Source organism: Salmo salar, chromosome 12 (assembly GCF_965601325.2).
Source record: "Salmo salar chromosome 12, fSalSal1, whole genome shotgun sequence".
Taxonomy (NCBI): domain Eukaryota; kingdom Metazoa; phylum Chordata; class Actinopteri; order Salmoniformes; family Salmonidae; genus Salmo; species Salmo salar.
Genome location: NC_138302.1, coordinates 31971803 through 31999794, shown reverse-complemented (window position 1 = coordinate 31999794; position 27992 = coordinate 31971803). Strand labels below are relative to the sequence as shown.

At 44.8% G+C, this 27992-nt stretch overlaps 1 protein-coding gene across 3 annotated transcripts; it reads left to right on the top strand.

The window, feature by feature from the left end:
* Positions 1-5061: 5061 nt before the first annotated feature.
* On the top strand, positions 5062-27914 carry LOC106564751 (junction plakoglobin a). 3 transcript variants are annotated; one of them, XM_045691224.2, is made up of 17 exons: positions 5142-5271; positions 7560-7647; positions 18865-18917; positions 19326-19496; positions 20435-20688; positions 21653-21891; positions 22137-22338; positions 22789-22933; positions 23179-23282; positions 23480-23818; positions 24310-24462; positions 24640-24759; positions 24878-25028; positions 25945-26066; positions 26423-26465; positions 26847-27002; positions 27175-27914. In XM_045691224.2, exons 3-16 carry the CDS (start codon positions 18905-18907, stop codon positions 26993-26995), a joined length of 2205 nt encoding a protein of 734 aa, XP_045547180.1. In that variant the 5' UTR covers positions 5142-5271; positions 7560-7647; positions 18865-18904; the 3' UTR covers positions 26996-27002; positions 27175-27914. The 3 variants fall into 3 exon arrangements, with proteins under 3 accessions (XP_013986549.1, XP_045547180.1, XP_013986551.1); XM_014131074.3 differs by lacking the exon at positions 7560-7647 and having other exon boundaries at positions 5062-5271; XM_014131076.3 differs by lacking the exons at positions 5142-5271; positions 7560-7647 and adding an exon at positions 18146-18168.
* Positions 27915-27992: the final 78 nt, after the last annotated feature.

Below are 27992 nucleotides of genomic sequence, written 5' to 3'. Positions count from 1 at the left end.
TTAGTTACCATTAGTTACAGTGAAAAACCCAGCAGCATTGCAGTTCTTGACACAAACCAGTGCACTTGGCACCTACTACCATACCCCGTTCAAAGGCACTTAGATGTTTTGTCTTGCCCATTTACCCTCTGAATGGCACACATACATAATCCATATCTATATTGTCTCAAGGCTTAAAAATCCTTCTTTAACCTGTCTCCTCGCCTTCATCAACACTGATTGAAGTGGATTTAACAAGTGATCATAGCTTTCACCTGGATAGTCTATGTCATGGAAAGAGCAGGTGTCCTTAATGTTTTGTACACTCAGTGTATATATATATATATATATATATATACAGTTGAAGTCGGAAGTTTACATACACCTTAGCCAAATACATTTAAACTCAGTTTTTCACAATTCCTCACATTTAATCCTAGTAAACATTCCCTGTCTTAGGTCAGTTAGAATCACCACTTTATTTTAAGAATGTGAAATGTCAGAATAATAGTAGAGAGAAGGATTTATTTCAGCTTTTATTTCTTTCATCACATTTCCAGTGGGTCAGAAGTTTACATACACTCAATTAGTATTTGGTAGCATTGCCATTAAATTGTTAAACCCCCACAACATGACGCTGCCACCCCCGTGCTTCACGGTTGGGATGGGGTTCTTTGGCTTGCAAGCCTCCCCCTTTTTCCTCCAAACATAACAATGGTCATTATGGCCAAACAATTCTATTTTTGTTTCATCAGACCAGTGGACATTTCTCCAAAAATTACAATCTTTGTCCCCATGTGCAGTTGCAAACCGTAGTCTGCCTTTTTTATGGCGGTTTTGGAGCACTGACTTCTTCCTTGCTGAGCGGCCTTTCAGTTTATGTCGATATAGGACTCGTTTTACTGTGATATATATACCTTTGTACCTGTTTCCTCCAGAATCTTCACAAGGTCCTTTGATGTTGTTCTGGGATTGATTTGCACTTTTTGCACCAAAGTACGTTCATCTCTAGGAGACAGAACGCGTCTCCTTCCTGAGCGATATGACGGCTGCGCGGTCCCATGGTGTATATACTTGCGTACTATTGTTTGTACAGATGAACATGGTACCTTCAGGCGTTTGGAAATTTCTCCCAAGGATGAAAGTCGCTCTGGATAAGAGCGTCTGCTAAATGACGTAAATGTAAATGATGAACCAGACTTGTGGAGGTCTGCAATTTTTTTTCCTGAGGTCTTGGCTGATTTCTTTTGATTTTCCCATGATATCAAGCAAAGAGGCATTGAGTTTGAAGGTAGGCCTTGAAATACATCCACTGTTACACCTCTAATTGATGTCAATTAGCCTATCAGAAGCTTCTAAAGCCATGACATCATTCTCTGGAATTTTCCTAGCTTTTGACTCCAACCTAAGTGTATGTAAACTTCCGACTTGAACTGTTTAAATACAGTATGTAATATGCCATTTAGCAGATGCTTTTATCCAAAGTGACAGTCATGCGTGCATTCATTTTACGTATGGTTGGCACTGGGATCGAACCCACTACCCTGGCATTACAAGCACCATGCTCTACCTGTAACCACCGTTGAAAGGATGGGACCAAGGTGCAGCGGAGAATGTATTCATCTTGACTTTTAATAGAAAAAATGAACACTTCACAAAATAAACAAAAACTACTAGCACCAGTTCTGTCAGGTTATCAAGAACTAAATAGGAAAATAACTACCCACAAACCCCAACGGAAAAACAGGCTACCTAAGTATGGCTCCCAATCAGCGACAACGATGTACAGCTGTCCCTGATTGAGAGCCATACCAGGCCAAAACAAAGAAATACAAAAACATAGAAAAAAGGACATAGAATGCCCACCCAAATCACACCCTGACCAAACCTAAATAGAGACATAAAAAGGCTCTCTCAGGTCAGGGCGTGACACTACCAACTGAGTTACAAAGGACATTATAGATATTATCACAAATACTCTGTCATAGCTGTTGCATGCTAAACAATCCACTTTATAGACAATATTATTATCCATATTAATCCATCAAAAAAGCATTGGTACTTGAACCTCTCTACACTATAATCACTCGAACACGTTTTAATGTAGCAGAGTAGTCTAATTCTGTCTTGTGGTGTGAGATCGTATATAGCTTCCCACTGTCCATTCTTCCACATTAAACACAAGACTACAGTGTCTCACATTGGGGAAACAGCCATTAATAATTTACAACACTCTCCATCAATCCAGCCAGTGAGCCGATGGGGCTGGTCCGGTCCCGGACAGGCGGCCTCATCCTCTCCCAAGGACAATGGGGCCATTTCCTGTCGGGTGTAAAAGCAGAGACAGTGGAGTATTGTGAGGCAGGACATCATATCAGCCAGCCATGACCTTGGAGTGAAAGACTGACTCAGTCATATACACTGAGATTCATTGGTCCATTTGCTTTGAGGTCGGAGAGGGCTGATTGGTCACTGGCACCCAAATGCAGTCATCAGAATGTTCAGATGACCCCTATGTAGAAAGTTCAGAGCAGCTACAAGCCTTACTACAAGCCAATGAATACATCTGTGATATCGCGTAGAAGGAGGCATTGTGGTGTGTGTGTGTGTGTGTGTGTGTGTGTGTGTGTGTGTGTGTGTGTGTGTGTGTGTGTGTGTGTGTGTGTGTGTGTGTGTGTGTGTGTGTGTGTGTGTGTGTGTGTGTGTGTGTGTGTGTGTGTGTGTGTGCACGCAAGAAAGAGAGAGAGAGAGAGAGAGAGAGATAGATAGATAGATTGATAGAAAGGACAGAGGAATAGGGTGTGTTATGCATGCCCATACAAGAATGGATGGATGTTCTGTTTTTGATTCTGGAGAAAATCTTTTGAAACTCTACCTCAATGGTCCCACCTTAACAAAGAGTCAATACCCGTCTTTGAAGGCCCCTAAATAGGTGGCAAGACCGAGTCAATGAGTCAGAAACCCACATGAACCCCACACTATAATTCCTCCAGGCTAATGTTCAAGGACAAGGCATGCAGTGTTTAAACAATAGGACCATTCATCTCATTGAAAATCCTATGGCCACTTATGCACAATATCCATTAATCTCTAAAGAAAGCTTAGCAGAGTTAATGATATAGAATTGATTTAAAACATTTTTTTTATTGTAATACACAATTGTAATCATGTTACACCACTTCAGAAGAAATGTAAAGTGAGTTATTGTGATATGAACAATCATGTGATCTCTTGAGCCAAAGTCTAAGTGTTGATTCACGAATGGACCAGTCAAACCATATCTCAACTTTGGGAGAAATTGCAGCTTCCCTGACCAATAAGTTATTGATACATTCTTCCTAATAGGTTTGCATGTTAGGTTCTAATAGGTTCACTCAAAATGACAATTTACTAAGAGTAGACTAGGCAACACAATCACAAAGTACACAAGTTTATGATGAGAAGTGTCAATTAGCCCTAAGGCTTTCAGACATTAGTCTGTCAACCACACACATGCTTTTACACCCAGACGCATGGCCTATATAATCAGCAGCACAGACCCAATATGCCGTGCCACCGGCCCTGGCCCCTGTCTCATCCAGTCTAGGGGGATAGAATATGGCTGTCACAATGGACAGCTAGCTGCTAGCCTGACAACAATACACCCTGAGGCAGGATATGGACTGACCTATTTCAGTCTGTCATACAGCATGCGAGAGAGAAACACTTTCCACATGCTCACTTTCTCTCTGTCACTTTCCTCACGTAACCTCATTCTCTATCCTTTCTAGACTCCTAACACCATGCAGGGTGTCACTTTGAATTTCCATCCACAAGTTACTAAAACTCTCTCTGTGCCCACTGAGAAAGGTTTTTTCGAAAAGACGAATGTCTTGCACTTTCTCCTTCTCCCTCTAACATGACCTTAGATGGGTGTCTAGGGGCAACAACACCCCATCGTCACGGTCTTGGATGGTGTTTGTGTGATTTTCCTCACAGAAAAAGCAGACAACAAAAACAAAGCAAAAGTGCCAGGTTACATTAAATCCATGGTGAAAGTCACAGACGTTTGTGGTTTGTATGAGTGTATTTGTGTGGGCTGTCTCCAAGTTGAAAGTCACAGACGTTTGTGGTTTGTATGAGTGTATTTGTGTGCAGTAGTGTAAAGTACTTAAGAAAAAATACTTTAAAGTACTACTTAAGTAGATTTTTGGGCTATCTGTACTTTACTTTACTATTTATATTTCTGACAACTTTTACTTTAACTTCATTACATTCTTAAAGAAAATAATGTACTTTTTACTCCATACATTTTCCCTGACACCCAAAAGTACTCGTAACATTTTTGAATACTTAGCACAACAGGGAAATTGTCAAATTCATGCACTTATCAAGGGAACATCCCTAGTCATCCCTACTGCCTCTGATCTGAAGGACTCACTACACACATGTGCCTTGTTTGTAAATGATGTCTGAGTGTTGGAATGTGCCCCGGCTATCCGTAAATAAATAAAAAACAAGAAAATGGTGGCGTCTGGTTTGCTTAATTTAAGGAATTTGACATTATTAATAATTTTACTTTTGATACTTAAGTATATTTAAAACCAAATACTTTTAGACTTTTACTCAAGTAGTCTTTTACTGGGTGACTCACTTTTACTTGAGTATTTTTCTATTATGACAATTGGGTACTTTTTTCCACCACTGTGGGCTGTCTTCTCTATAAAAATGTGATACGAATTTATGCCACCACTTCGCGACATAAAAGCTAGTCTACCCATGTGACTCACCTTCTGTCTTGGCAAGTTTCATGACGTAGCCTAAGGTGTGGCCATTCTGTAGGCTACTTTCTCACACAGGTAGACTAATACCCTGTGTGTGTGAGCAGGGCATGCGAACCACCAACATTTTATCCATAGTTGGAAATTCGAAAAAAAAAAACAACAACAATGTTTTAGTAATGTAGTTGACCAAAAATACCTTTGTGAAACAAAATTAATATTCATATTACTGCACAGAGGTTTCATTTTAATGGGTCGATAGACTCAAGTAAACACACCTTTGTTTTGTTCTGGCCAATTGCGTTTAAATTCCGTATTCTGGAGAAGTAAAGGGTGGGGTCGGGTCGGGTCGACGGCGCTTATGGTTAGAGGGGCGGAGTCTCCGGTGTTACGCTTTTTTTACTCATTGTTCAGAGTATCATCCTACCGCATTTGAGGTGAGGCATAGAGGACAGAGTATATCGTTGGAAAAGTCTGTTTGTGGTCCTGCGTAGACTTGGAATATTCGAAACAACTTCTTGCATTTTGACAGGTAAGAAAGATATGTATTTATGGTCACATTCCCGTGTATTGACAGTCTTCGGAGAGAGTAAATTCGTGCCAAGTGAGTCGAGTGGGATAGGATAATCACAGTTTCTCCATTCCTGTGTTGCGCTTGTCTCTAAACTGGAAACATGATTTCCCAGCGTTCCATAAATGTTCTTCCCGGTCTGGATACAATGTAGCCTATCTCTGACATTCTGTCTCCATCAATTTTTATATTTGTCTCTGAACCTGATGGCAGAATAGCGTAATGTTCCTTTCCTATTGTCAAGTGTCTAGTCACCACCCAAACGTCGTTTAAAAAGTAGGACGTTAGTTATCGTGGGTGTATTCATTACGCCGATACTGTTGTAAAACGTTTCCTCTGTTACAAAACGTTATGCAACAGAAACCGTTTACTCCTTCCTGCCTATTTAAGAGCAAATGTTGATGGTTTATGTCGCTACAAGGTTTTGGCAAACGCTGTTCCTGCCAAATAGCTGTGCGCAATTTTTTTGGGGACAAACTATTGATCAACTTCTTGACTTCATGCACATTTGTATAGAATAGAGCTGAAAGTCATTAGTGGTGTGACCGTGTGGGTACACAGTAGAGAGTGAGGGATGATCGAAGTTCGTCTACCCCTCATCCATTGTCAAATCCACTGCCCCCCGGGGGGGGGGGGGGGGGGGGGGTTGACAACCCCAGTGAGTTGGGGGTGGGGCACGACATGAGTGCCTGCATGGTTCACACATACATAACGGGTTAGGATGAATAATACTGATCAACAACGAGGCAGTGAGACCAAAATGTCCTTACAAGACTTTCACACCTACAATGCATTCTCTTTTAGGGCAGTTCAGATCCACACGGGAAGTGGTGCCAGTAATGTCCAGGTCTTTGTCCCAATTGGCACCCTATTCCCTATATAGTGCACTACTTTTGATCAAGGCCCATTGGACACAAACCAGGTGTTCAGGCTGATGACATTATCCATACCAGTGAACCTCTATTGCCTCATACTTCATCCTTGTCCAAAGAGAACCATATGCCATTAGTTACAGTAGTTTTACTACCCCCTCTATGCCACTGCAATAGCAGAGCACAGATCCTCATTTTATTTCACAAGTTAATCCACTTTCACTTCCAACATGCAACTGAAATAACATTATCTTGTTTGCTCATCTTATGTGGTTTAGTCTTTTCAAATACTCACAAGACCAACTTTAATAACTGTCCCAAGTCAAATTTGACATGGCACAGCCTGGCATTAGGGCTGGAAAGATGTCTGTCAAAATGGAGAGCTGTCACACCAGTCATGATCATGCCATTCCAATGACCAGAAACAACCAAGAACAATCGCATCAAAACAACCACGTTTTTGGCATTCAACAGCATACTGAATCTGGGCCAGTGAACCCAGCTGATGTTTTGAATGGATGTCAGGTTGAATTGAGTTTCATCCTTTCACACATTCTCTACGCCAGTGCATTCTCCTGGTCCGCCCTGGCCAGGCCTGCCATGCTGCTGGTGCTGTGCCATGAGGTGCAGTCTGGCTCGCCTGGGGCTGCTGTCTGCCTCTGGGGGGGTTTAGGCTGAGATTTTCAGCTGCAGCTGGGGTCATACTGGCGCTAATCCTTCCCCCTGCTTAATTCCTTGATATTGTCCTACATTAGGCCAGCATGGGGCGAGGGGATTACCGCCGTTCAACCAACTCCATATATCTCTTTCTTTTCCTTTAGTTTTTTTTGGATCATGCTGACTTGTTACATGTGTTTCTAACTTGGTTCCATGTTTGCCACTTCTAAAGTTTGACCCTTCCCTACCTAAATGTCCTCCCTCGTCTTGACTTCAGTCTCTCTCTTCACCCCCTGCCCTCTCTCCCCGGTGGCGCCTGAGCACTACAGAGGGCTCAGTTACACCACAGAACCTAATCAGGCCATGCGTGGGACCAGGCCTCAGTGCCAATGTGTGTATCCAGGTCAAGCGTGTTTGCGTGCATGTATAGGCTACATATGGGGATGGAAGACTGTTTTTTTTTCTTTCTAGTCAGCCATGACATGGACTCGTCTTCTATCTGGGGTTAAAGAGGAGGTGGGACGATAGCGACCTAATCTCCTAAGGGTTAAATCGCCGGGCAGGGGCTTAAGATATCTTCTCAGACAATGCTGTTATCAACTCAAAGCAGATTTACTCTGACTTCTACCCTTCCCATCGCCACCATTTTAAAATTCTTGGCATAGAACAACAAAGGAGGTCAAAGACAAAAATCCCTATCTTTTGATATGTTATCCCCAGACTAAGGCGACTTCCATATTGGACGGCTGTTGCAAATGTCAAGGACGTTACACAAGGGCAGAACAGAAGATATGACGCAGAACAGCAGGTAGGTCTGACGCCTGAGCCTCTGATTTGGAGAATGCCATGATTAAACAAACAATAGAGGCCCAAAGCGTCTTGGAACCCTCTTCCCAGTCATCAGTGGAGTGGCAGAGGTGGCACGATATGAAAGAATCCATCCAAGCTGGCATCGCCCGGGTGACCAACACAGCTGTACTCCCATTACCGTCACAAATATGAATTATTCACTCGATACATTTTTTTTTTTCTGGGGAGGCCTAACAACCGTTTTTCCCCATCACTTGGTGCTCTGGAAGTCTGGTACTGCTCTGCAACTGTATTATTTTCAAGTCGGCTCCTATCAGACAGCTCTTCATAAACCACCAGGCCACATCTGCTGACAGCATGCTGGAAATAGCTGCATTCATTACTGTCTGTTTCTTTTATGAATATATTACCATTGATAATTTTTTCATTACTGACATAGCTTCACGAGAAGGAAGGGACTGGATTCCTGAATCCATGAGTGACTTAAATACAGATTTTACAGTTGGGCTGGTTCGTTTAGCCTGCACTGAGCAATGCTTCTCAGTAAGTTGACTCGGATGATTACTCCTAGTCATTGCTGTGCTGTCACTCTTCACTCTGCTCTCTCATCTCCCACTTCCTACTCATCCGTTAATTGCACTCCAATGAGCGGGAGAGGAAGGGAGGAGTGCGGGTGTGGTGGAAAAGGAACGCTAACGACTGGGGAATTCTTCACCGTCGAGACATGCAGTATCCGAGAAGAGAATCGTCAGCCGCCATCTGGAAGAGTGACTCTAAGTCACACACAGATGTGAAGTGTCTGTTCAAATGGTTGATGCACAATGACGTGTCGGTGACCTTTTATGGAAGCAACACCTCACAATAACCTCACTTCCACCAAAGAAAGAAAGTTATCTGTACTCTTCCGTCCGCGCTTCAGTCCCCTGTCTTTTTATATCGGTCACGGTTTACGTGAAGAACATTTTTAGAAGTGGAAGCATAAACACTGCAGGTAAATGTAGCTACTCAAGCTTCCCCTCCAAGGATGTCTGGTACAGGCTTTGTCAGACAAACATCTTTTGGGTGGTGTGTGTGGTATTCTTTAGCGTCCCCTCAGATTTAATCCTCCGTGCTCTCCCAAGCCTCCCTTCCGCCTCTGATCTTTCTGAAATATTCATCATCTGTCGCATTGCCTCAATGCTCTCCAGCACAGCCATGCATGTATCCACGCTGCAGCGGGCGAAGCCTCGCCACTAACCCTAACGGGGGGCTTTAGATGGAACCAAGCGAACCTCGCTGTCCAAACGATGACACACATTCATTCTAGATGCTCTGTAGAAAACTATTGTCTAGTCCCCATCAAGAACTGAGAAACGGAGCTCACTATAAAATACTTATTTTAATTCACTCCCAGTGCCGTCCTCCCATTCACCCTAGATAGTGTGAGCCTCCTTGTCCGTTCTACCTCCGTACAGAGTAATTGTGGACAGCAGCCCAGCATGTTACATTAGTTCATGCCGCGTCGTCCTTCCTTGCAGTGACAACACAGCCTCTCGTTACTCTCTAACGAGGGTACTCAACTCTTACCCTACAAGATCCGGAGCCTGCTGGTTTTCTGTTCTACCTGATAATTAATTGCACACACCTGGTGTCCCAGGTCTAAATCAGTCCTTGATTAGAGGGGGGGAAAGCAGTGGAACTGGCTTCGGGTCCAGAGTTGAGTTTGAGGGCTCTATAACAATGGAGACCGGAAACAAGGCAAGCTCAACTCTTCAGATGCCACAATGACTGCTCAGCCTTCTTCCATAGACCACACAGCCTTCCATAGGCCCTCGCAGTCATTATTACATCAGAGAAGCCAAACAGACATGAAGGCCTAGTTCTACTGCTACACACTTTCCTCCTGCCCTTTGCCCTGGCCCTTCCTCCTTCCCTTCTCTGTGTAATCTGATCCTAGTCTGCACTTCCACACCTCAGAGACAACACAGACCTCCTATAATTCATAGTGAGAGGGAGCGTACAGGGAGTAAACATGAATTACCCATATAGCTCGTCCCAGTCGGAGCCAACTCTACTCCCTCTGGTCTGGTGTAACACTCTTTCGACACATCTACTGATGGATGTAAGCCTAATATTTTAGAATGGTTATTTAATCGGTTACTGGTTAGACATTGTTACACTACGTCTAATAAAAACCTACATCGCCTTGGTGAATGACTTGCAAGTCATCGTTTTATTTTTGTCAGTTGACTGCTAGCTGTTTTCCGGGCTATGTCAATTAACACAGTAATAACATTAGCTAAGGCATTGCATTTCTCCTGACGAATCACTGCTAATGACACCATGTAGCTGCTGTAATGTAAAACCGTGCTGTTGGTCTTGGGAATGGCCACCGTTTTTATAATGCTGTCACTGTATTTAGCTAGGGTGATAATGAAGCTTTTCACCAAGTCCAGTAAGCCAAACTCTAAAACTGACTGGGTCTAATCCTTGATTTTTATTTTTTTTTAAGTCCGAGAGACTTCATGCTTTGACTCTTGAAGGCATATTATAAACGGATGTAAAATGTCTTTTGACACGCAGGTTCTCTTAGGCGTGGATTTTTACAGAATCAGATATCGTCCCCTCTTTCAAGTTGTAGAATGTGTGCTAGCGCTCTGGTTCACATGCGATCCTGCCAGCAGGGCCCTGCTTTGTCTGCTTAAGCCTTTCAATGTGCCTGGCTGTAGTGGGGGTTTGGCATGCTAGTGGAGCCGAGAGGGGAGTTCCATCAGTGGACTGTAAGAAAGTGGCTGGAACAGCTTGTAGGGCAGGAGTCTATGAGTGAACCCTCTGGACAGGATGCTAGTCTGTCGCAGGGCCTTACCTCCAATCTATCTCCTGAGTGCAACTGATCGGGTCCCATTTTTACAGTCTTTGGTATGACTCGGCCGGGGATCGAACTCCCAACCTTCCAATCTCAGGGTGGACGCTAACCTCAAATCAAATGTTATTTGTCACGTATGCCGAATACAACAGGTGCAGACCTTACCGTGAAATGCTTACTTATAAGCCCCTTAACCAACAATGCAGTTTTAAGAAAATATTTACTAAATAAACTAAAGTAAAAAAGAGTTGCATTAAAATAACAATAATGAGGCTGTATACAGGGGGTACTGGTACCAAGTCAATGTGCAGGGTTACAGGTTAGTCGAAGTCATTTGTAACATGTAGGTTGGGGTAAAGTGACTGCATAGATAATTAACAGGGAGTAGCAGCAATGTAAAAAGGAGGATGATTTCAATGTATATAGCCAAGGTGGTCATTTGATTTATTGTTTAGCAGTCTTATGGCTTGGTGGTAGAAGCCGCTAAGGAGCCTTTGGGATCTAGACTTGGCGCTCCGGTACCGCTTGCTGTGCAGTAGCAGAGAGAACGGTCTATGACATGGGTGACTGGAGTCTTTGACAATTTTTTTGTGCCTTCCTCTGACATTGCCTTGTATATGGGTCCTGTATGGCAGGAAGCTTGCCCCCAGTGACGTACTGGGCCGTACGCACTCGCCACTGTAGCGCATTACGGTCGGATGCAAAGCAGTTGCTATACCAGGTGCTGATGCAACTGGTCAGGATGCTCTCGATGGTGCAGCTGTAGAACTTTTTGAGGATCTGGGGACCCATGCCAAATCTTTTTAGTCTGCTGAGGAGGAGAAGGCGTTGTCGTGCCCTCTTCACGACTGTCTTGGTGTGTTTGGACCATTCTAGTTAGTTGGTGATGTAGACACCAAGGAACTTAACTCTCGACCTGCTCCACTACAGCCCCGTCAATGTGAATGGGGTTGTGTTCGGCCCTCCTTTTCCTGTAGTCTACGATCATCTCCTTTTGAGGAGAGGGAGAGGTTGTCTTGCTCACGTTGAGGGCCACTGAAGTTGGTATAAATGGACTGTAGCCTACACAAGTGGGAGCATTCGCCTAAAGTAAACATTCACAGGCGTTCCCTGCACCTTTCTTCAGTTTTGACTGACTGTAACTAAATATTGTCCCAACATTAGTTTTTGGTATGGTTGTATCTACATAGGAAACAATTCTGAGTAGCAAATGTTGTTGCACCTATCCCTCTGACTGAGGAAAAAAACAATCCAGACCCCTGGTGCTGCTGAGTCATAGCCTGGTCTGACCGTGGAATAACCACAACTTCCTGTAGCCCACACAGTAGATCCATTAGCATCACGCTCCACACCACTGCACATCCTCCCGTATAGATTTTTATACTCCACAATTGGCCAATTAACCCCTATTTCTTCCCATAGTCCCACAGCGGACAATGTGAAGGGTGAGCGGGAGAGTGTGAATAAGAAGGGGAGATGGTGGTGAGAGGGTCCTGAGGGCTTTAAGCTTTCTCTCAGCAGGCTAGCTGGACCAAGACCACCTGCCAGACACACACAGGGGGCACACAGCTGTGTGTGTACCATGTCTAGAGAGCACTTACTGACTGTGGGGCTCAGCTGGCAAGCCAGCCACTCACAAATCCATTTAGAGAAAGTGTGTGTTGAATTTTTCCCACCGGTATTTTACAAATGTTGCATCCCGACAATAAATAATTTTTCTCTTGGGTAACCTGGCATTTCTCAGCAACACCAAGTAGCTATGACTCAGCAGGACCAAGCTCGTTTTTGTCCTGGCACCCCAGTGGTGGAACCAGATTCCCCCTGAAGCTAGGACAGCAGAGTCCCTGCCCATCTTTTCCGAAAGCACCTGAAACCCTACCTCTTCAGAGTAATAACATTTCCTACCAAAACCGGGAGCGTCATATCAATATCTTAGGCTTTGGTCGGCATGAAAATTCAAGCCTGATGCTACCTGGGCCAGATGAGCCATACATTAGACATTTTAAATAGCCCAAGCCCCAAAAAAGCCCAAATGATTGTGCCGTTATCCAATCGGCTACTGCACATTACGCATGACAGAAAAAGATCCAAGCCCATAGTAAATACATTCAAACAAGCTCCAGTAAACTTTTTAACTGTGGGCTGTATTATTGTGTTTACATGGACTGGAATTATGCACCTTGTTCAAACCATGAAGCTAGGAGAGAACACGTGATGCTGGTGCAGGACATGTGTAAGCTAGTAAATTAGATTTTAGTTTTGAAATATAATATGGCCCATTTTACATTTGTATAATTAGTAGGCTGACTCATTAGCCTACCTTTCGCAATATTTCTCCTAATGTTGTACGACGTGAGTAATGCGTATTACCTCTCTCTCTCGTTGCTTCATTGCTTCCTCGCTCTCGTCAGTTAAATCGTTATCCTTCCTTGTAATGACATGCGTGAATAATATGGGACTAGAATAAGAGACAGACGGATTTCGCTTCTCTTCACCGAGATTGAATGGCTATGGGTCTGAATAAATAGCTGCTATAGTCTATCACCATAGCATTTAACGTTCAGCAAGCTTGCATCCCTCGTAGTCCACAAATATAATACATTCTAGCCTAGCTTTTCCTGGGACTCCACAAGAGTTAAGGAGAGAGGCCAGCGGATGGCCGGTGAGTATTGTGCAAGAGTGAAGACATGCATTGTGAATTGTGCTCCATATGAGATGCGCTGTCTGTCACCACCCTGAGTGTTGATTGATCATGCAGAAAAGTCTGTAGAGAAGACCGATTTTAGACATGACATTATAAACTAACAGTTCCATTTCACAACATGCTGTTCTTAGAAATTATTTACCGGTTTCTCAGTTATTTATCCCGGGAAACAGGAGTAGGCTTGGGCGGAAAATCTCTTAATCTTGCTAACCCAGTTCCCGCTATTAAACCCTAGTGTGTCTGTTTCCGTGTGTGTGTGTGTATATGGGTGAGGGGAGGCAGGTCCATCTTATACACAGATGGTGAATGCAGCTTTACAGATGTGTGGTAATGGGACTTAATCTGCTTGATCTGTACCCCCCCCCCCCCCCACCTCTGTCACAACTGTCTCTAGTCTCTTGATCCCTCTGTCTCTTATGGCTGTCTGTGGAACAAGTCTACCAGGATCAAGGATCAAGAAAACAAACCTCAGTCTACGAGACCACAAAGAAATTCTGCACATTGTATTACTGCTCTCAGATGTAGAATTAGAGACCCACAATGTTTAGACTGTGAAGGTCTATGATGCCTCTAGCCACACCTCCACCACTGTTTCCCCATCAGGCTTTTGACACGGATTGAACCCTTTTTATCTTCTTAGATCTGGGTTCTTCCACTCCGTCATTTAGCCCTCTTCGTTCCTTTTGGGTGTAGCTTAGGCTAGCCTGGTTTAGTCAACCTTATCTTGGTAAACCTGCTGGATCTCTCTTAGTGTGTCAAAGCTTAAGCTAATACCCATTTTTGATTTCAAGTCGGTGTATAAATGGATAGGGCTGGAAAGAGGTTCCAATTTAAATGTAGCAATGCTGCGGTTTATACACTCCAGCGAATGGGTGTGTTTTGCCAAATAGGAGCCAAAGACCACACACACTGCCACACCTTGCCAGGGTTATGAGGACACTCCCCAGTCTGGCATGCCTGTGTGCGGAGGCTGGAGATGATGAGCAGTATTCACACCATCTGTGGAACCTAGTTATTCATCCACTGACACAGTGTCTGTGTGTGCCTGTTTAGTCAGGAAGGGATCGTTTGGATGTGTGACAATAGCTATTATGACTTGTTTGTCTGCGAGGAGGTGATGGTGTTTGTTTGCAGTGTAGCGAGAAGAGAGATTTTAGCTCAGGACTATTTTGGTTGATGTTCGCAGCGGGAAAGTGTGTGTTGAACGAGGCTAAATGTATGGGGCTAGTGTGGAATGTCACACCAGGATTAGAGCGATGGGGCCAAACCGCATTCATCTCTCTTCACTCTTGTCCACTGGGGGCTCTGACAGTCAGACATTCCTGCCCTCAATGTGTTGTGCTTCCTGGAAGGCCTGACCGTCAGTCCAGAATGCTCTAGGGTAAAGCTTCCCCTAGGTATATCTATGATCAGATTCTCCTCCCCCAATCCTAACCTTAACCGTTAGTGGGGGAAATGCAAAACTGACCCAAGATCAGAATCCTCCAAACTATCCCAGTAGCTCAGGAAGAACAATGGAGTGGGGGTGGGCAGGGCTTTGGAAAAGGAAAGTACAGCTCCTAGTACAGTGGTGAAAGATAATGGAACAAGGTACAGTAGGAGGGAGTGAATCCATCAGTCATTAACCTAACCACACTACTTAGAATGCAGGGTCGAGGAGCAAAGTCCACTCTGAAGTACACGCTATGCAATCCAACAGCAGCCCCTGGCCACTACCCACGGTGTAGCAGTGTTCACTGGCAGGAATACACAGTGTCTTTCTGTCAGAAGACGGCATATTGCAATACTACTACCGCTTTTAACTCGTGGTCAACACAGCTCAAGCAATCCGTGCTTTTCATTTCCAGTTGATTCCTAATGGGGGGGGGGGGGGGGGTTGGTTAAGGAGCCACAAGTTCTAGGTCTGACATTTTACAAGAACCCAGAACACTTGTGAAAAAACACACTCAACATGTCTCTCTCTCTCTCTCTCTCCTATCTGTTCTTCTCTGCTATCACATCAACTGTATCACTATAGCCATCTATAGTCTGGTACAGTCAGGGTCAAAGCTGCCGAGGCTGTTTTGCACAGTGTTACAAAAACGCGTGAGAGTAAGATTGATGGACAACCAGGAAGAGTTGATAGACCTAAAGTCAACAGTATAGTGTGTGAGAGTGAAGTCTTTGTTACTAAGGTGACGCGGGGTGTGTCGCAACAATCAAAACGGAACGCGTTGTCTGAACCCGCTGCCTTGCCCAGGTAAACAGACGGCACAAACACTGTCCAGATTCACCAAAAACAATGAAAAAGAAAGCTGAGAACTTTTCATCTTCCAGGTGTGTGTCTGTATAAGCTTGTGGAATCAGGATATACAGCATGCCTAGTATTTTGCCATGGTATTACTTTTTCAGTATAATCTAATTCATTATTACCTAATGGTAATTGGCACAGTTGAAAAGACAAGACACTCCCAAGCTTGGGAAAAGGAGAAATGAGTGCCACACCTCTATTTAAACACAGAGCGAGAGAGAGAAACGGGGAGTAGGAGAGGTGGGGAAAGAGCCTGGGAGACATTTTCTGTGTCCATGATGAGTCAGCTCGTACCTGTAAAATACAAGCTCAGACAGAAACGCCAACGCCCCGTTCACTGTGAACCCCCATAGGTCAGCTAGCTAGCTGGGCTGTGACTCGACTATTCCCAATGGAGCTGAGATAGGCACAAGTACCTCTCAAGGGCCTGAGAGACCGCTGCATACTGTGTGTATATACACTGACACTCCCATGGTGACTTGCCTGTGACTCACCAGTCTGTTGTTCCAAATGCTAGTGAGATAAGTACGCATGAGGGCTCTCTGGGTGGAGGGTCTAGAATAACACACACAATCTAATTTCTCTCTGAACCCTGGGGAAAACACAGGAAGTTCATTAGTGAGAATTATACACGCATCTCCACTACACTTCTGGTCTCTGTGGGAAACGCATGAAAACTCTCCAGTTCTAGAGATTGATATATATATATATAATATATATATATATAATATATTATATATATATACACACACATCCCCCGTTCTGAGCCCCGGGGCTAACGCAGAAGGGTGTGGTACTATCATTCACATTCGTAACAGGCTCACTGCTTGGCAGACCCACAGAGCAACTCCAGACTCATTTCAGACAAGAATAGTTATGCACTCTGGTACAATAGTTCTACTGCCTCGCATGTACAAAAATACTTTGGAGCGGCATAAAATAACTTGTGTTACATGTGATTTCCTGAGGGATGGCAATTTATATTTCTAAAACAGTCCTATATATGAGATGAAACTAATATGCTTTTTGCATAGTAAAGCTCATAGATAGATATATTATGTTTACTGTATTGGGTCATAATCACATATATGCAAATACAGTACCTGGAGATGCCTGGATTGCGTATGAGGTAAGGCAGAGGTAGCCAGGAATGTTAGTGCATCGCCCATCAAGTACAAACACGCCAGGGGGACATGCTGTCACGACTTGCCACATTATCTCTCCTAGCTACTACAAGGTGGAAAATGGATCTGCTTTCCTTCATTCCTGTCATACGGTAGTCAGTCCAACCCTCCACCACATTTCCATAGCTGCATTTATTTGAAAAGAAACATGTTTGTCAGGCTTTTCCATTGATGGTAATATTAAGTGAGTCTGTAGGCTACTCTGTCAGGAAGTATTTCATATTGTATGAGTTTGCGGCCTGAGTCTAGAAATAAGCAGGCAAATATAATGGTTTAAAAGTGTCAAATGAATACCCACTCTCGTATGAAATCAGGAATAGCAGTGCAAAATAAATCGACTTCATCATACATAGTTGATCTTAGCTAATTCTTGGACGTGTGGCGCATTCATGTGGAAGTGTGACGTCTCAAGCGGCTACATTCATGCATATGAAAAATGAGATGCATGTAAACAGAAACGTGTAAACACATTGACACACACACACTTGGCCTTTGGTCTTTGGAAGAAATGGCTCTAAACAGCCTGACTCTTGTACCGTGCACGCTTCCCACTGACTCTCCCACAATCCTATCCAGTTTCCAAACACACACACACACACACAGCATGTCAGTATTGTCTGTCCAGCAAAGAATCCCATCCCTTCAATTACAGTAACTCCCTTCACCGCAAACATCTGAACCACACACTGGTGACATTGTAGAGTGGACTGTAACATCACGCGCCGCTCCCATCGCGTTTAACTGCATTGATCATGTATTGAGAGAGTGGTGGGTTGAGTGTAGAAGTCGTGAAGTTTTGTTCAGTGAAACTGAGTGTTTTATATTGAGGAGTGGATGTGGGTCATCCTCCAACTAGCTCTTTCCTGCACCAGAGGTTATTTTCAGTCTGAAGACCATCAGAATTAGGAATGTGTGCAATGTGAGAGACACACACGGGAAATAATATGCCCATAAACAAACGCTTAAACACATGGACAGACTCACACACTTGGCCTTTGCTCTTTGGGAAATGGCTCCAAACAAAGTTAAAATGCATTTAATTGTAAGAAACATTTAGAATATTGGTGTAATTCTAGACATTCAGTTAGATAGCGTTGGTTAAATATCCCCATGTAATGTTAATGGTGAGCTAACATGGCTGCAATAGAATGAGTCGGCATGTAAATGCATCATAATGCAGAAACCGCATTGGACCAACTGAGTGAACCAGGAGAGGAATCATTTTAAATGGGGGGAAAGAGTAGATGAGGTCCAAACCAACACTGCAGAAGGAATGCACTTTAGCTGTATGAAGGATAGTTCAGGAGGGAAAGGGGATACCTAGTCAGTTGTACAACTGAATGCATTTCACTGAAAAGTGTCTTCCGCATTTAACCCAACCCCTCTGAATCAGAGAGGTGCGGAGGGCTGCCTTTATCGACATCCACATCTTCGGAGCCCGGGTGTATGATGGATAGATGGTCACGACAAGAGAGCAGAATGGAGATAAGAGACAGGTACTGCCGGGAAAATGACTTGATAAGGATTGGGAAAAAACCTGAGGTGGGAGTGTTTTATTTTAAATCAGACAGTGATAAATGGTCATTACGTGTTGGGCCTGTAGTTACAGGTGAAGGAGGTGGTGTTTTGAGGAGGAACTGTGTGTGTGTGTCTGTCCACTATAAAGGTGTTGTCTTAGGGTCTTAGGAGGAATAGGGTGTGTATGAATGACTACTTACTTTCTCTCTCACATGCGCGGCACGAGAAACCTGTCTAGCGGGTTCTGGTGGCTGATACTGTGAGTCGGCAGGCAGGTGTCTAGCTCCCACAGCTGTATGTATAGGCGGAGGCTCTGCCCGGGGTTAAAGGCCGTGGGGGCTTAGCAGTTGGCGTTCCTGTCCTGCAGCTGTCCCTCTGCCCCCTCACCCTCCCCTCCTATCCTAGCAGCCTTTGCTGCTGACTCGGCGTTGTCATTTCTGGCACTGTTCAGAGGGAGGCCGTTCATTCACCTATCTGTATTCTTACCTGGGAGAAAGAGTATGAAATAAAATGTATTTTAACTAACGGCCTAATTAATATTTAGCCTTAAAACAGGTTAGAAGAATATGAAGGTAAGCTGTATACTGTAAAATAATTGAGTGGTATGATTGTAATTTGTAGCAAAATGTGGAAGATAATTATTGATCTAAATGTTCTCTTTTTTTGTGTTTCAGGACTTCTCCATTGTTGTTGGTTTGAGCCCAGGAGGCCACCATGGAAATGCAGAGTGGGTTCATAATCTGGCTATATTATTCTCCCCCTTTCACAACCTTTTTATTTCTCCCTTTTTCTTCCTCTTCTCTTAATTCCTCCTCTCCCTCCATTTTCCTTCCTCTCCTTTGTTCAACTGAACACAATGTCTTCCCCTTAGTACAATAACAAGTGTGTTCGACGCATAATGGCTCAGGTAACTTCCAAGTGCAGTGTTGTCTCTAATAACCCCTCTTTGCTCTCCCTCCTAGTGCATTAACAAGAGTGTCAGCTATTATTCTAAGTGCAGTCCGTAATAACCCCATAGATCTTCCCTCTGTAGTGTGCGAGCCCTGAGGGCACTAACAAGTGTATTGAACATGGATAATATATTACTTCAAAGTGCACTTCCACTCTAACCTCTCTGCCCTCCTTCCCTCCGTAGTGGGCAATGAGGGGAGGGTGAAGGTGAAAGAGTGGCAGCAGACGTACTACGCCGGGGACTCTGGGATCCAGTCAGGAGCCACCACAGTGAGGACCGACGACGACGGGACCGAGTACAGCACCAAGCAGTACAGCACCGTGACCACCACCGTCGTCTCAGAGAACCCTGCTGGTGAGATCAAATCAAATTTATTTTTATATAGCCCTTCGTACATCAGCTGATATTCTCAAAGTGCTGTACAGAAACCCAGCCTAAAACCCCAAACAGCAAGCAAAGCATGTGAAAGAAGCACGGTGGCTAGGAAAAACTCCCTAGAAAGGCCAAAAACCTAGGAAGAAACCTAGAGAGGAACCAGGCTATGAGGGGTGGCCAGTCCTCTTCTGGCTGTGCAGGGTGGATATTATAACAGAACATGGTCAAAATGTTAAAATGTTAAAATGTTCATAAATGACCAGCATGGTCAAATAATAATAATCATAGTAGTTGTCGATGGTGCAACAAGCACGTCCGGTGAACAGGTCAGGGTTCCATAGCCGCAGGCAGAACAGTTGAAACTGGAGCAGCAGCACGGCCAGGTGGACTGGGGACAGCAAGGAGTCATCATACCAGGTAGTCCTGAGGCATGGTCCTAGGGCTCAGGTCCTCCGAGAGAAAGACAGAAAGAGAGAAAGAGAGAATTAGAGAGAGCATATTTAAATTCACACAGGACACCGGATAAGACAAGAGAAATACTCCAGATGTAACAGACTGACCCTAGCCCCCCGACACATAAACTACTGCAGCATAAATACTGGAGGCTGAGACAGGAGGGATCAGAAGACACTTGTTCACTTGTTCAACACACTTGTTAGTGCCCTCAGGGCTCGCACACAACAGAGGGAAGAGACGCACTCAGTTTAATGCTTGAATACACGCGCTCAAATTGACATAAACAAACAAACATTCAAAAGTACAACCCGCTACAAACACGCACTGTCACTTAGGAACATGGAGTTAAAACGCACACCTTATTACTGCTTAGTACTGAACTATCATTCAAACCCACCATCTAAAAATACAAACCACTCAACCCTCTCCCCCTTCTCCTCCCCTCTCCTCCCTCCCTGTAGAAGTGGAGTCTCAGTATGCCCTGACCCGGGCCCAGCGTGTCCGAGCAGCCATGTTCCCAGAGACGGTGATGGAGGGTACGACCATCCTGTCCACCCAGACTGACCCGTCCCAGATGACCAACGTCCAGCGGCTGGCCGAGCCCTCGCAGCTCCTCAAGACGGCCATCGTCCACCTCATCAACTACCAGGACGACGCCGAGCTGGCCACGCGCGCCATCCCCGAGCTCACCAAGCTGCTCAACGATGAGGACCAGGTACAGTACTGGTTATTTGACACGTCTGTCTTTTGCGTCAGGGTTGGGCTCAATTCAGATTCATTATTTTATTTTATTTTTTTTACCTTCTCCCATTAGCTCATTAATTTAATTGGCCACACAGAATGTAGAATTTTTGCATTTGAGTAACAGGAAGTGCTATTCAAAGAAATTGCACTCAGTCATAGAACATGACAGTTTAATTGACCCTGACAGGTCACACTTCCAGATACCAAGGAATCTATCACACTTCTCTGGAAACAGTGTTCATATAGTGTTTTAACCATAGTGCTTAGAATAGACCATTATATTTCCACCAATGATTTAATTTGGTTGGCTTCTTTTTGAAGGTCTTAGGGTCAACTTGAGGGTTAAACTAATGCGTTCTGGGGGAAGTGGTATTAATGAAATAACTTTGCTCATTCATTTGAAATTTGTCCTGAAAATCTGAAACAACATTTTATATGCATGTATGTAAAATGTTTGCTATATTTTATCTACTAGATATGCATTTGACTACACCCATTATAGAAGAGACATTTTAATTTCACAGAATTAAATTCAATTTCCTTTAATTAATTTGAATTGCAATTCTGTACCCTGTTTACTACTACAATTCAAATATGAATTGAATTGGAATTTGAGGCATTTTCCATTCAATTCTGAATTGATCACAGCCCTGCTATGCATGTGTATTTTTTTCTTTATCTAGCCATCAATCCACCTTTGTCATTTAGACATTGATTAATTAATTAAATCACTCATTCATTGATGTTATTGACCACTAGTAATCACACTTTCCCCATAAACCTAACCCATCTCGACCCCCCTCCCCATTAGGTGGTAGTCAACCTGGCTGTCATTCATTCACATTGCTGTACTTCTCCAATAGTCAACCCTTCCCTGTTAATAGCTCTGCATTTTCCCTCCTTTCAAAGTAACCAATCCCCACTCTGTCTTCCAGGTGGTGGTCAACAAAGCCTCCCTGATCGTCAACCAGCTGACCCGTAAGGAGGCGTCTCGCCGGGCGCTGATGGCGTCCCCCCAGATGGTGGCGGCGGTGGTGCGGGCCATGCAGAACACCGGGGACATGGAGACCGCCCGGGCTACAGCCAGCATCCTCCACAACCTGTCCCACCAGAGAGAGGGCCTGCTCTCCATCTTCAAGTGTGGGGGCATCCCTGCCCTGGTCCGCATGCTCAGGTAGGAGTCTGGGGGGGGGGGGTGTGGGATGCATCCTCTCGTCTCTCATTCTCTCTCGTAGCTCTTTTACTTTGTGGCCTTCTATACCTGGGTGGGGGATGACATGTTGGGGGTGAAAGTTGTTGCAAGTCTCTCTCTGCTCGCTTTCTCTCAGTACAACCACAAGATTGACAAAGCATTTCAAAGTAAGACTCATTATGAGTCTTTCTAAATCCTTAGGATAACTCTCTCTCTCCCTCTGTCAGTTCTCCCATGGAGTCTGTGCTGTTCTATGCCATCACCACCCTCCACAACCTGCTACTGCACCAGGAGGGAGCCAAGATGGCGGTGCGCCTGGCCGACGGCCTGCAGCGAATGGTGCCTCTGCTGAAGAAGAGCAACCCCAAGTTCCTGGCCATCACCACCGACTGCCTGCAGCTGCTGTCCTACGGCAACCAGGAGAGCAAGGTGAGGAGGGGGGGGGGGGGGGTGTTGAGTGTAAGGGGTGTGATGTTATGCATGTCAATATTGTGAATGAGAGTGTGTTTGAATGATAGCCCTGTGTTGGCATGGGTGTGGCTGCCATAGTAATTCTGTGACTGCACGCTTATGTGCATGTGAGGATATGAGACAAGTGTGGCTGGGTAGGGATGTCTGCCCTGTGTGTGCTTGCCTGTTGTTTAATGGGTAAGTGCATGTTTGGACAGGAGTGATACATGGAATGTTTTGACCCTTTGAAGATTTTCCCGTTAACCTTTGAATGCCTAAACGCCTACTGGAAAATGAGGAATTAGGCACATCTGAACATGTCACGAGCTGGACTAAAAGTGAATGTCCACACTGTTTGCTGCTCATAGAAATGCTATCGCTTGATTCATATTGTTAAACTCCATTTCCCATCATCCCTCTGTCGCTCAGCTGATCATCCTGGCTAACAGTGGTCCGGAGGGCCTGGTCCACATCATGAGGAACTACAGCTATGAGAAGCTCCTGTGGACCACCAGCCGCGTGCTCAAAGTTCTCTCTGTCTGCCCCAGCAACAAACCTGCCATCGTGGATGCTGGTAAGTGTTTGAAATACAGGGGGGTGTGTGTGTATTTGTAGTTACTTGTTGTAGATTTCCGACGACTGATACTGTGGTTTTAAAGAATAAAAAATGCCCATTTCTATTCTTTTCAGTTGTAAAGCTATGAGATTATGAATTCCGTACATATTTTGCAGTAAAAACGAGTTAGACAAGAGATTCTCTCTCTCTCCCACCCTCTCATACACATTCTATCTATCCCTCACTCTGTTTCCCTCTGTCAGGTGGGATGCAGGCTCTGGGGATGCACCTGACGGGCTCCAGTCAGCGTCTGATGCAGAACTGTCTGTGGACCCTGAGGAACCTGTCGGACGCTGCCACTAAACAGGTGAGACTTTACCTTCCAACCTAGAGACATATAGAGACTGTTCTCTCATGTTTGTCCTAACCTCTGACCTTTTAACTTACGATTTTTACCTCACTTGCATTTACTCTAAATGTTCTTATTTATTGCAACAGCAATGTTTTTTTAAGAACCACTAATATATTACAGATAAACTAAACTCTCTCTCTCTGTCTCTCTAGGAGGGTCTGGACAGTCTTCTTCAGACTCTTGTTGGTCTCCTGAGCTCTGATGACGTCAACATGCTGACCTGCTCCACTGGCATCCTCTCCAACCTCACCTGCAACAACGCTCGCAACAAGGCCGTGGTCACCCAGAGCAACGGTATCGAGGCGCTCATCCACGCCGTCCTGAGGGCGGGAGAGAAGGAGGACGTGGCGGAGCCAGCCGTGTGCGCCCTGCGTCACCTGACGTCGCGCCACTCCGACGCCGAGGTGGCCCAGAATGCCGTGCGCATGCATTATGGCATTCCCGCGATCGTCAAGCTGCTCAACCAGCCCTACTACTGGCCTGTCATCAAGGTGAGAGGATGGGGGAGGCAGGATGGAGGGGTGTATAGAGGGACAACCAGCCCTGCTACTGGCCTGTCATCAAGGTGAGAGGATGGGGGAGGCAGGATGGAGGGGTGTATAGAGGGACAACCAGCCCTACTACTGGCCTGTCATCAAGGTGGGATAGAGGGAGATTAATAGTTGACAGATGGTTTCCCAGGGAGAGGGCTAACCATTCACGTAAACGGCTACTTAATTCGCTATGAGGTAAGAATTGGGAGGCATTAGGAGAGAGGGAAAGAGGAAGACGAGGATGTGATGGAAGGAGGAAAATGAGGGATAAGGAAGAAGCTACATAGAGAGAACAGGGAGAGAAATGGTAGCGCGAGAGAAACTATAAACGATGATGAGATGGGTGAAAATGTGTAAAACAAACCGTCTCTAACCAAAAAGAATGTTGCTTTCTTTGTGATCAATCAAAATGGCGTCCGTCTCTAACCCCGCCTCTCTCTTGTCCTCAGGCTGTGGTTGGTCTGATCCGTAACCTGGCACTGTGCCCAGACAACCAGACCCCTCTGAGGGACGCAGGGGCCATCGCCCGCCTGGTCAATCTGCTGCTCAAAGCCCACCAGGACGCCCAGAAACACGGCTCCGCAGCACAGCAGACATACCAGGTAGATGTAGAAACAGATCTATGTACTTAAATGCATCATTGACTTAAAATTTGTTAAAAAAATATAAATGTATCCAACTGTTACATCAGTAATTCGCCCTATTCTTAACCTCCCTAGTCTCTTTTTTTGTTGCTGACTGACTCTTGCTTTCTCTCTCTCTCTTTGTCTCTCTCTCAGGATGGCGTGAGGATGGAGGAGATCGTGGAGGGGTGCACAGGGGCCCTGCACATCATGGCCAGAGACCCCATCAACAGGGGAGAGATCGCCAGCATGCAGACCATCCCACTCTTTGTACAGGTAAGTTATTCCATTTTTTTCGCAAATATTTGTTTCTTACTTTTAAGACATCAATATCTCTGTTGCTGCTTTTATCTCCTGTAGATTGTGTGTTAACCATTGTCTCCCTCCTGCCTAGCTGCTGTACTCTCCAGTGGAGAACGTGAAGCGCGTGTCAGCGGGGGCTCTGTGTGAACTGGCCCTGGACAAACAGTCTGCTGAGATGATCGACGCGGAGGGAGCCTCCGCGCCGCTCATGGAGCTGCTGCACTCTAACAACGAGGGCATCGGTGAGCCCACTTCTATTAAAACGACATCAAAAACCAGGATTTATGATAGATGTCACTAGTTGTACGGTATACGAATGGTATACATCGTCCAACGAAATCCTTACTTGCAGGTTCCTTCTCAACAACGACAATAAGAAATAATAAGAATACGAACAAAGTAAATGGCTCAGTAGAAATGGAAAACATTTTAGTACAATACAGGAAGGTACAATTTCTAGTCCAATATTTCCATGTTTTGGGGATGGGGGGGCGGGTGTATAATAAGAGTCTGATAGCAGCCGTTGTGATGTGTGGTCAGTCTGAAGGCTTGTAGTTGGAAACTGTCTTTGAGCCTCTTGGTATCAGACCGCATGATCCGATACCGTCCGCCCGACGGTGAAGGAGAGAACAGCTCGCGATGGGATGTGTGGGGTCCTTGATGATGCTGCATGCCTTCCTCAGGCACTGTTTCCAGTAGGATGTCCTTGATGGGTAGAAACACGGGACCAGTGACGCACTGGGCCGTCATCCACACCCACTGGAGGGCCTTGCGGTCTATGTGGATAGATTCAGAGGTTGTTGTTTGGCGTCCATTGAGAGGAAGTTATTATCTGGAACATTTTTTTAATTAAAAAAAAAAATGTTTTGGCCTGACTGCATAATGGGCTGCATTTCCATAAACCAGTGGAACCTCAACGGGCGCAAGTCTCCACTGGCTTTCATCTCTCTCTCTCGCTCATAATTGACCAATTATTGAGTCTGGGCCACATCTGATCTCTTAACTCAGTTGAATGAGAGACAAGGGTTGAGAAGTAGCATTACACACTGCAGCCATTTGATACGTCCTCTCAGATCTGGGTACAGGCGAACTTTGTCTGCCAATCAATGTGTACGTGTGATAATCTGACTGTTAGTCATCATGTCTCCTCTCTCCCAGCCACCTATGCTGCCGCCGTTCTCTTCCGCATCTCCGAGGACAAGAACTCCGACTACAAGAAGCGTGTGTCCGTGGAGCTCACGCACTCCCTGTTCAAGCACGACCCCGCCGCCTGGGAAATGGTGAGTGTACCTATGCTCGAGGCCTCTAGCGCCATCTATGGCGAGGAGGGAGCCACTGCGGGATCTAATAACGAATTGCAGCTTCTCTCAATTCCGATGAAACTGGAGAAAAATACTTTGCTTCTATCGGTAATTTAACATTGATAAATGCATGTATTACATTTTCGTAGATTCTTACATGTGAAGTTTTTTTAGTTTCTGTAAAATGGCAAAGTGTAATATTTGTATTAAGAGAAAGGTAGGTAGACGATGCAGTTTAAGAAAACAGGTGACGGTGTGACACGGTTTCTGTCGACCATGTATGGGCAACTCGCCAACTTCATTTTGACCTTACACCTCTCGTGACCCCTCCCCAGGCCCACAACGCTGTCCCCATGGAGGCAGGCTACGCAGCAGACGGTGAGTAACTCACTCTGGTGGACAGGTGCCCATACTGACTGACACACGGGGCAGAACAGAACACTGGCTGTAGCTCTATTGTGTGGATTCAGGTGTGCCAGTGGGTTAATGTGCTAGTTAGTCACTGTTCCAATGGGCGGTTTCTGTGTAAAAGTTGATGTTAGTCAATGTATTGCTTTGCTATATTTGAATTTCTGACATGGATTTTTCTGATATTATTATACTGTATTGTCAAGGAGAGAAAAGGCAATTGATCTATATAACTTTAACCATGTTAAAAGTGAGGCCCCACCCCATTTTTTATGAATGAAATTTAAGGGTATCATCTCCAGAAATGTAAATATTTTGCAAAGTGTTGATCTAAGTACGTGTGTGTTTCAGAGCTGGACGCAGGCTACCACCACTATGGAGACTACCCTGCTGACATGCCCATGGATGGAGAGATGGGGATGTCCGACGTTGAATACCAGGGCAGTGGCGGCGGCATGGCCTATGACATGAGGGGACAGGGATATGCTGAGCGCTATTAGGACAACGGTCAGTGCATACACCCAATAATACGGACAAATGTACCCATGCTCTTATGGTCAAGCGCGCAGACACACGAAGACAGAGCAGCCATTAGTTACATACACCTATTATAAAAACAAGTCACACACCAAGTCAACCAGTTGGACCACTTTTAATAAAGATGCTGTTCTCTCGACAGGCACTGAAGGGACGAGAAGGGGGGGGGGGAAGCAGAAGCAGAGAGAAGCGGAAGAAGAGGAGAGATCACACAGAGAATCTTCAAATGGAGTGATGTCAATCTGTCTCTGCTCACCTCGATGTAGTATATGCAATTATCACTGACTGTGAGGCTCAGAATCTAACAGGGCTTACCTTCTGTTTTCTAAGAATAATATTGATGATGCACATAGGTTTTTAGTCAAGTACGTTTTAAGGTTGTGTGCGCTTTTCGGGTGGGTAATCTATGCCAAAGAGATTTTATTTTGTGACGATAATCATGTAGCTTCCTTTTTTTTTTCTGATTTCAATACTAGTTGAAAACACTGCCAGAGGTGATTGGACAACGATGTGTACTGTACAGATCACGTTTGCTTTCTTTCTTCAGCCTTTGTAATGGACACTGCTGTTTTTAACTTTCTTTTAACACGATTTGCTGTTAACATTCTTCCCACTGTGTTTCTCGAAAGTCTGCATGGGTTAATTCACAAGTTGGTGAGTTAATTCATGAGCTAGTGGGGAGTTCCAGTTGGTACTGACTCCGTGGTGGAATGTTCTTACGTTGGCTCACACAGTAGAAGAGAACAACCAAAAAGACGGGAGTCTACTGGAGGCCCTAAATCAAGAACCTTAGGTGGAACGCTACTGACAGGGAATTTGTCTTTCTACATAAAGGTTTTTACTTCCAATTTTGTTTAAGAAAATAAAGAATGTATTAAAGTACAGGCAGACTGGGTATTGATTATGATTTTACTGTAGGAATATTGAGTCTGGGAAATACAGAATATCTGGGGCAATGCC